Here is a 9895-nt window from a genome sequence, read left to right as displayed (position 1 = left end):
CCAAAAATCTTTTTACGCCAGAAAGTGTTACATGAAGGATTATGTGAATTCAAATATGTGGAATCAATTCAGGAATCCCTGGAAGCTTTGAAGAAACCTTGACCTAAAATTGTGTATTTCACTCTTTCAAAACTGAAATTTCATTTTTCATTGTCGATAGATTAGTTCTTCCAAGACCTGTGTGTGGAATTCACAATTTGAGCACTCGCCAGGTTTAACTGTAAGTCAGGCAAACTAATAAAACAGGGTGTTAACACCAGAAGAATGTAACGTCAGTTTCACGCAAATTCCATCGAAATTGGTATTAAACGATGTATCTGGCAATCTGGCTTATACTACAGTCCTCAGCCCAGCCACCAGATATGTTTAGGCCTAAGGATAAATTTCCTGTCTGTGGAGAAGTAGGCCACTGGATCACCTGACTTAATACTCTTTGCCAATTAATTGCTGTTTTTGTAAACAACTGGTTTTTGAACAACTGGTTTCTGAGACTTTAGGGGATCAAAGAGTGTCATTTGTTTCGTTTGTAGGATCAATCCAGTTGATATTTCATCCGGAGGGGAAGTGACCTTTAATTCTATTAGGCATCTGATAGGCCTAAATAGTAGAGGTAATCTGTTTTTAATCACGTTCTAACTAATCTTGTTGGGTGGAGAGGTAATTTAAGGCTGTGTGTACCGTAAAGCTCAGCTAAACTGGCCTTGTCATAACTTGTTCTCTGTATGGGTATATGCCATCACGTTTAAACAACTGGATATATATTTCTATGCGATTCTCAGAGTAATGCTCAGTAGCTGAGTACAAATGGAGGTTACATTCACATAGACGAAAGGGAAAGAGTAACAACCTAGAAAATGATTGGCTTGTAAAACAAGTCCATGGGAATTTGGGAAAACGGCTGTATTTCAAATACCATAAGGGTTTGCACATATCATCTAGATTTTAATGTCTTTAAATGCTTTCCAGGAGTTCCTGATTTGCCATTCTAACTATTACTGGCATGTGATCCAGTAATTTTCCAGGATAAACTTTTTTAGGCATAGGATCTCTGTAGTTTATACTTAAATTTGATCATTTAAAATACTGGATGTATTTTACCGAATAAAATAAGATGCCAGATTGTTATTTTGCCAGTTGATGGTGGATAAACTATATCAGAGTTAACCTTTGTCAGTAAGTTTTTAAACAAGTCCACTTAAGAGAGAAGCATGCTTAATTGCTCGGTAGATGTACACAAAATGGGTTGTTAATTAGGTTACAGAACTTTTGACTAACATTTGTACAGACTAAGGAGGAATCATCTCTTGAGGTTAATCTCGAGTTGTTTTTCCAATGTACTGTACCAGTTTTAGATAATCTGATTATGGTAGGAGGAATTATACTAGTGACTCAGTTTGCATAATATTTTATTAGAAAAATATAAAATATATTGGTAATTAAAGAATTGTGGCGAATTCTGCTGAAACTGAAATAATGAAGTTTGTCAGTAAACAGCACAACTACATTTAACCTAATGGTGAAGTATAACAGTGCAGAAAACATGTGCTTTTGGTGACCATATCCATGGTTGTATTTGGTAATGCAACCTTATTTCAATTTAGCAGTCTTCTTCACAGACTCCTGTACATTATTTCAAGGAAACAACCTTACAAAGAAAAGAACAATAAAGTGTATTGAAACTTAAATATACAAGTACATAAAATAAAACTGAGGGTACTTTCTTTTAATAAACATGCTTGAAGTTTCTGAAATACATCAATACATTTTGGACGATTTTAAAAGATAGTTCTTGTTACAATGTTTAGAGAAGGGGTAAGTTTTCAGTCACAACAACAACAGGAAAAGTTCTCTTGAAGTTGAATATACCTTTTCTAACTATCCCTTTCATAGTTTTTATAGTATTTAAAGTGAGTTCTCCCTATTGTGAAAATAAAAAGATTCACTCTTAAGGTACGTCCACACTACAGGAAAACATGTCATAAACACACGTTGGCAACATGTCACACACATAACAAACAGGTTGAAGGTCAGTCGACAACTTATCATCAGAAATCTTAGCCAGTGTTTCACATGATTACCCAGCATCTGCCAAAGGTTCGTTCTTACTTACAGTCATTGACTTGTTGTCAACCTCTTTGTGATGAGTTTCTGACTTGCCTATGACATGTTTTTTAATATAGTGCGGGAACACCCTTATTTTCACTTGCCGTTTCCTCTTATGCTTCCGCTGGGTCTGTAGTGGTGGTTGTTTGGTAGACGGCAGAGCCCCCTCTGTCTGTCTTTGCTCTCTTCTCGTCTTTCTTCTTCCTGTAATTGTTGGAACGCAAAATGAAAATTCGTGAGCCTCTTATGCATGTCTGTCTCTATAACCATATCAATATTTTAAACTCAGCATTAGTATTTTTGACAACTGATTAGATCATGCTTGTATTTAAAGATTTTGCTTTGGGCAGTGGTTCCCATCCTGGGGTAAATTACCCACAGGCTGCTAATTTGGTCTAGTCTGTGGGGTCATGTGCAGATAGAGAACTACCAAGAAAAAGATAATCTAAGTAAAATCATACCTATATTGTTATGCAATTATGGAAGCATAAACAATGAGAGGTAATGAGCGAAAGGTGAAGAAAACGGGGTAAGGGGTAGATAATGGTTGTGAACCCCTGATTGAAGGATATACTCACATGCAACAGATAATCATGAATACAACAATAGTTAAGCCAATGAGAGTTCCGAAGATGGCTCCCACAATGACCCCTGTGTTACTGCTTGGTGGAAGAGGAGAGGAATCTGCAAAGAAAACCCGATGTAAAAAATGATAAGAGTATAGCTCGGTCAGAGGACAAAGCCATCATCACTAAATGGTTGGGGTTGTGCAGAAGATCACCGGAAGAGGGCAGTTGTTCACAAAATGTCATGATTTTCCTGTAAGTTCTAAGGCAATGAAGATGTCTGAACATATGATTAGTTTTAAACAATGAATAAGAATGTGAAAAGCCACTACCTACATAAGATTCTATTTATAAGAATGGTTACTCTTATGGAAACAATGTATTAAAAAGTTAAAATGTCTAAACTGAAAACCTAGGTATCTCTAACAATCACATTAACAATCTAATTTTCCATAATGAATGAGCATCAGCCTCATCAGTCGTGAAACTCACCACCATAAAACTGAAGACTAGATTCTACAACATCGCCCTCCTCGTCGAGTGTCACTACGAGGACCATCATGTTTGTCGAGTTTCCAGGCACTGTCAGCTCTGCTCTACACTGAATGGTGTCCATGTCTTGCCATTCAGACCCAACTGGGAAGAGGCATCGGTATGGGAATCTGGTGAACACTTGGTTGTGGTCTTGTGGGTCATAGGCTACAACCTCCATGACAGGCACCTCCCCTGTTTTGTGAGTAACCTCTACCTCGAGGAACTTGTTGTCTTTTAAGAAGATGGCAGGAAGGGAAGATGGCTCTGGAAGAGAGAAGTATAAGAATTTGATGGTTCAGAGTGATTCAGTATAGTTATATTATTTTCTCTGTGTAGAACCTGAAAATTTTCTCATTTCAAGGAGTGTTTAGGAAAAGAATTTATGTCATCCTGGACCTATGTAGTTCATATAGTATCAAAAGAGGTCTTTGATTTATCTTAGATGAAAATCTCTGGAATGTACACATGTACTAGGTCAACTATAGATTGTTAGTGAACAATCATTTGGTCACATTTCACCTACCACTGTATGATATCACTCTATCGTCACATAATTTAAACCCTTCTATGAGAAAGTGACACCTCTCAAAGCTGGTTGGATGAGGCTTGGGTGTAATGTAGTAGCAGGGGCTTTGGCTGTACTTGCACAATTGCTGATCCACCATAACTTCGTCCACGAGTTCTCCTGGTGTCACTCTCAAAGAGGCAGCTTTGCCAGACTTGTAGTCGCCTACCCATGCGACGTCTGACTTCAGATCTAGCAGAAGGTAAAAATGCTTATTATTATGATGAACAGGATGAGCACCCATTCGGATGGAAAAAGTTTTGGGGGTTATTAAACATTTTAGGGCAGTTTCACATGAGGAACAGTATGTGGATGAAGAGGAAACTAGTAAGAAAGTAAGCAGTGAATAAAAATAAAGTATGTTTTGAATGAAAAATGGGTATAATTCAAAATGCGGTTTGCAGCAATTGCTAGAGATTACACTGAAACTGCATTATATTATTAGCGTATGCAAAAATAGAGAATCAAAGTACCTCTCATCTGCCTAGATTTACTCACCTGTGATAGGGAGAATCAGCAGACAACTCGCAGCCATACCCGTGGCGTTCTTGGCGATGAGGCTGATGACACCTGCTTCGACCAGGTTCCCCTCGAAAATGAACTCGGTCTGCGATGTGGGGTCCTGTCCATCGGCTTTTGTCGTGTATGTGGTTGAGACCTGGTCGTTCCCGCTGAAGATTAGGCTCCATTCGGTGACGCGGGGCAGAGGGTCGTAGGGCGAGATGATCACCTTGAGGTTGTGGTTTTTTCCGCTGGGGTCGTCCTGTCTCGTCACCTGTCTTAACTCTAAGATCTTCAGGGACATGGCGGACTTTGTGTCTGGAAAGTTGGAAACGTCGATGGAATTGGTGTTTTCAATATAATATATATAATATATATAATATATTAGTAATATATATAATATATATATATATATATATATATTTATATATATATATATATATACATAATAATAATAAATATGTATATATGTGTGTGTATATGCTACATATAAACTGTAAACATGTTCATGTTTGCTTAGCTTTCTGTTTTTTCGGCAACTTCCTACTTTCTGGATACGTTCTTTATTAAACGACTGGAAATACAGAAAAATATCTCGCTTATCAGACAATAAAAAAGGTAAATCAGTAAAGAGATTGATTTTTTTTGGGGGGGCGGGGTGGGGATTGCTTACCAGTTTCTGTTGGCGCTTGGCCAACTGCGCAGGCAATGGTGGCCAGAAGGCAGATTCCCCTGATCATCATCGCCACAGATCTTCCTGGAAGATAATAAGTGAAGATTAGTTAGTCTCTACGTTTCCTTGGAATTAGCGCAGCAAATCTTCAGTAGTCTTCAACACTGGACCCAAAGAGGTTTAACCTTTAAATCAAACCTCGTAATAAACCTGGCCGATATTGCGAAGCCGGAAAGAGATAAGATTAGTAGAGCTGCATCTTAAAGTAGATTTGCATGCCGAGATCATTGGACGGGAATGAGAAACTGGGAGCTAAGGAGCTTTTGCAGGCTTTGGAAGTTTTGTTGGAAGCTTAAACTGGCTAGTCACACTCCATCTTTCTTTACATAGGCCTAGCCTCTCTCTTTCTCTCTCTCGAAATTTCTCTGTTCTCTCTTGAGAATTGTTGTTGGCGGCTTAAATTGGCTTGTCACACTCCATCTTTCTCTACATAGGCCTAGCCTTTCTCTCTCTCTCGAAATTCTCTGTTCTCTTCTTTGAGAAATGTATTTGGTTTTGGAGGCTTAAAATTGGCTTGTCACACTCCATCTTTCTCTACATAGGCCTAGCCTTTCTCCTCTCTCTCTCTCTCTCTTCGAGAGAGAGAAATTTTGTTGGGAGACTAAATTGGCTCGTTATAATCCATACTTCTCTAGATATGCAGTCTCTCTCTCTCTCTCTCTCCCTCTCTCTCTCGGGAAATTTTTGTGGAGGATTAAACTGGCTCGTCAGACTCCATATATCTCTGGGTAGGCAGAGCCCCCACCTCTTTCTCTCTGTCTCGATTGCCAGGTAGTATTATGGGATGACGTTACCTCTACAGTGACCTTATATAGCTACTCCCTTTGCGATCTACTTCAGTCCACTATCAACCAGGTGCTAAGTGTCTGCTAAAGTCAGCAGAGACACCATGGGTTGTAACAGATTGCCCCTATGTGATTTTATCATTCGTGATCTCGACACATCCATGATAAGGTTCTCTTATAGAATGTCATAGAACGGAGATAGAAATGTGAGGATTACTGTCGTATTCTTCCAGCGAAATAGGTCGCTAATCATAAAATCTAAGCCAAGTCTGTCTCTAGTATTGAAGGATTCCCGGCATCTACAGTGGAGTACAATAACGATTCTTCTTCGTCGAATTGTGCCTCATTCAAACTTCCGAGAACTGAACCGGTTAGCCTTTATCCTGACACGCCGAATGTCAGTTCCCTCCTTCCTCTTATCTCATTCTAATCTTTCACTGTGGGCGTCTCAAGATATGACTTCTTCGTTTCTTCTTCTTTTTCTTCTTGTGCAATGACTTACACTCGTTGTTCACCGGTGTCGTTCATTCTGGAGATGTCAAAATGTCGATAAGGATTGTTTGCGTCCTCTTGACAGTTTTACGGGAACTGAGATAAGATGAGTGGTTCTCTCGCTCTCTCTCTCGTCTCTCTCTCTCTCTCTCTTTCTCTCTCTCTCCTCTATATATATATATATATATATATGTATATATATAGATATATAAACCATCAATTCAGGGGTTTGACTTAAGGAAACAGGCCAATATCTACTTTTTTCTTCATTCCGACGTTTCGTAATAACCAAATTATTATATATCTTCAAAGAATCTAAGTTCCTTTCTCTGAACTTAAAATTCCCAGAAACGTCGGAATAAAGAAGAAGTAGATATTGGCCTGTTTCCTTAAACGAACTCCTGATTTGTTGTATCCCTTGGTCTTCACTTGCCTGCACCTTCGTTGTATATATATATATATATATATATATATATATATATATATATATATATATATATATATAGATATATATATATATATGTATGTATGTATGTATGTATATTCCTTCTAAGACTCAATTGGATTTACGGTATATTTAGTTTAATGTTCCTGAAGTTTATGTAACTTTTCACACTTGAAACATAGATTCCGTTTGGCACTTTGAGCTGCATTGCTTATGGCATTGTTTTCTCCTGGCACGCTACTTTTGCCAGCAACATTACGCCATTGATGCCAAATTTTGCATTTAGCAACACGGTGCAAGATCGGCCTAATCTTCCCTGGTGACGAATCAAAGATCTGCAATAATGAACTGAAAGGTCATTCAGTACATAATAAAACTTAAAATGATAAGGGTTCCAGCTGGCTGCCTAGCGGAACGTCACGTATGTAGAGTTTTCTGAAAATCTTCACCTAGCTCCTGCTGGTCACCTAATTATGAATGATATCTGATACGGGACATGAAGATTGCATCACTGGTATCTGCCTGCATTTTGTGAACATACCTGCTGCAGTGTCTACATAAAATATAATTATTTAAGGGCTTAAAGGTTATCATCTGTGATAAGAGTATTGGTCAGTTGTTGTAGAAATCGGTACTTTTATATTTCTTGCGACTGGCAAAATATCTTTTGAAAAAGAAAATGTCTGTCGAGTTTCGAAGGAAGTGATTTTATCATATGCATCTGTTTAAAAATAATTAAACAGTAAGGATAACTGAATAAATAAGGGCTATTTGGGATCTTTCTAAATGAAAAGGTTAGGAAATGGCGAAAGGAAACTTAGTCCGAAGGTTGTATAACCCCAAGGGCGACATGAATTCGGCTTTTAATCTAAGGGTTGCTCAATTGGTTCCAACTGTTGGCCAATTAAGATTGATATTACATTTCCTAAAGTTCTTTGCAGCGTCCCTTCGGCCCCAAGCGGCAACCGCTTTCTTTCCTTTCGCTGTACCTCCGTTCATTTTCTCTTTCCTCCATCTCACTTACCAACTTCTCTTAACAAGTGATTCATTGCGCAACTGTGAGTTTTTTTTTCTTATTACACCTTTCGAACCTGTTCACTGCCAATTTCCGTTTCAGCGCAGAATGACCTAATAGGTCCCAGCGCTTGGATTCTGGCATAAATTTAATATTACAATTTATTTACTAGACATCGAGGGAGAATCTTAACCCGAAGAGATGACAGGTTCTTGTAATACTGTTGTTTTGAAATTATCGTTATAATTTTTGTTCCCGAATAAGTAAACGATTTGTTTTAAGATGACGTTCAGCAAAAGTTCAGCAAAATTCTTTCAGTTCAACCAGTAGTAGTAGCCATTTTACTGCGAGTTGAACTTAAGTCTTATTATCAGGGCATTCATTTCCACACAAATCATCTAAATTAGGTTTGATGATTGGTATCCATGTTTCTCCAGAGATAGAGAAACGGAGATTTCTGATTGTGCTGATAAAAATCGAGGCACAAATTTCATATGTATTTGAATCAACATGGTTACATTCACTCGTTTGCAGTGTGAATAGTTTCTTTTTTATTTTATTTATTTATTTATTCATTTAATGCCGGACTTACGAATTTGTATTGTTTCTCAGTATTTCTAAAGGTGGTGATGAAACGTCACTGATATTAACCCTACCGGAACTTATCAATTACAGAAACATCTGAATACCATACCTTTCGATTCGTAACAAATAAGGCGTACTATATCTTCCCCTCTTCCGATGCGTCTGCGAACACTCGTCACACAGCAGATCAAATGAGCACAGAGCAGGGCTTGGTAAAACTTCAGAGATTGTTCGGCAACTGAAGAACAACACCTCCACCTCCAATGAGCGCTGGGAACTTTTGGGAATTGTGATGGAGACCCCGTGCGATTTATAGCTCAAAATTCAGCTTCTCGTAGGTGATGAGAGAGTGGCCTCACCTGCCATTTTCTTTTATATTTTACTGCGTCTCTGACCCCGTTCTATTGTGGGCAAGGGCAAGGTGTATAGATATATAGACCTTGGTCAAGGGTACTATGTCTTCAAATTCTCCATAGGCGAGGTTTTTGAGCAACCACCTGTTAATTGCTTTGTTCGCTTCGCTTCTAGAGGTGTGTGGCAACTTGGGGCCACTGTTTTTATCTCGGGTGATTCATAGATAAGAGTGGAATGAGAGAGAGGGAAGAGCATTTGTAATGTGTAACAAACAGGAAACGCTGAGTACTTCTTCAGTGTGTGAAAGCCGGAATTCCTGTGGCTGTGGGAGCTCTCTTGCCGGTAATAATAATAATAATAATAATAATAATAATAATAATAATAATAATAATAATAATAATAATAATAATAATATAATAATTATAGTGAGAGTTACCTTATTTGGCAGAAAATGAGTAGATGATCATGCTCCTAAATGTCTGTCATATAGATTTTATTAGCATATCCTGTTTTCATCCATGAAATCAAATGAGTGACTTCTCTCTCTCTCTCTCTCTCTCTCTCTCTCTCTCTCTCTCTCGGTTTAAGGATAGAAGAACCCTTGAAAGAAATGGATTTATGAAGATTATAAAAAAGTCTTGCAAATGAAATTAAGGAGACGGAACAAAGTAAGATTTACTATTTATTACAGACAATTCCATAAATCTTCTGACAATAATCACAGACGAACTGCATAAATTCTTCGATGATGATGCTAGTCAAAAACAATGAAGACTGTTGGTAAATTCACTATTTTATTTCATTTATTTCCAAGCGGCTGTCGCGTATTGGCAAATTTTGCAATATATATATATACATATATATTATATAAATTTAATATATAATAATAAATATATTATATATAATATATAATATATTAATATATGTATATATATACTATATAAATATATATAATTATATATATATATATAATAATAATATATATAGAGACAGAGGAAGGCGACGGCCAGTACGGTACAACATCAGCGTGAAGGTGGACCATTAGAAACGTTTGTAATTCATTTCAATTCTATATTTCCTACGTTTCGTAATATCATTATTACATCTTCAGGGAATCTGTAAAACAATAAATAATTACTATAAAATTACTTAACATTACTTTAAAAAAGAAAAAAAATTACTCTACAAAATTCAACATTTATAAATTAGATATTTTA

At 37.3% G+C, this 9895-nt stretch overlaps 1 protein-coding gene across 1 annotated transcript; it reads right to left on the bottom strand.

Moving 5' to 3' along the window:
• Nucleotides 1-1389: 1389 nt before the first annotated feature.
• Nucleotides 1390-8630, bottom strand: LOC135211953 (uncharacterized). The gene is made up of 7 exons (XM_064245209.1): nt 8434-8630; nt 4943-5026; nt 4267-4587; nt 3727-3960; nt 3162-3467; nt 2682-2787; nt 1390-2307 (listed from the first exon to the last, which is right to left on the bottom strand). The coding sequence occupies exons 2-7, from the start codon at nt 5010-5012 to the stop codon at nt 2217-2219; spliced, it is 1128 nt and encodes a 375-aa protein (XP_064101279.1). The 5' UTR covers nt 5013-5026; nt 8434-8630; the 3' UTR covers nt 1390-2216.
• Nucleotides 8631-9895: the final 1265 nt, after the last annotated feature.

Source organism: Macrobrachium nipponense, chromosome 40 (assembly GCF_015104395.2).
Source record: "Macrobrachium nipponense isolate FS-2020 chromosome 40, ASM1510439v2, whole genome shotgun sequence".
Lineage (NCBI taxonomy): Eukaryota > Metazoa > Arthropoda > Malacostraca > Decapoda > Palaemonidae > Macrobrachium > Macrobrachium nipponense.
The sequence above is the reverse complement of the archived record's forward strand: the minus strand, read 5'-3'. Positions and strand labels throughout refer to the sequence as shown.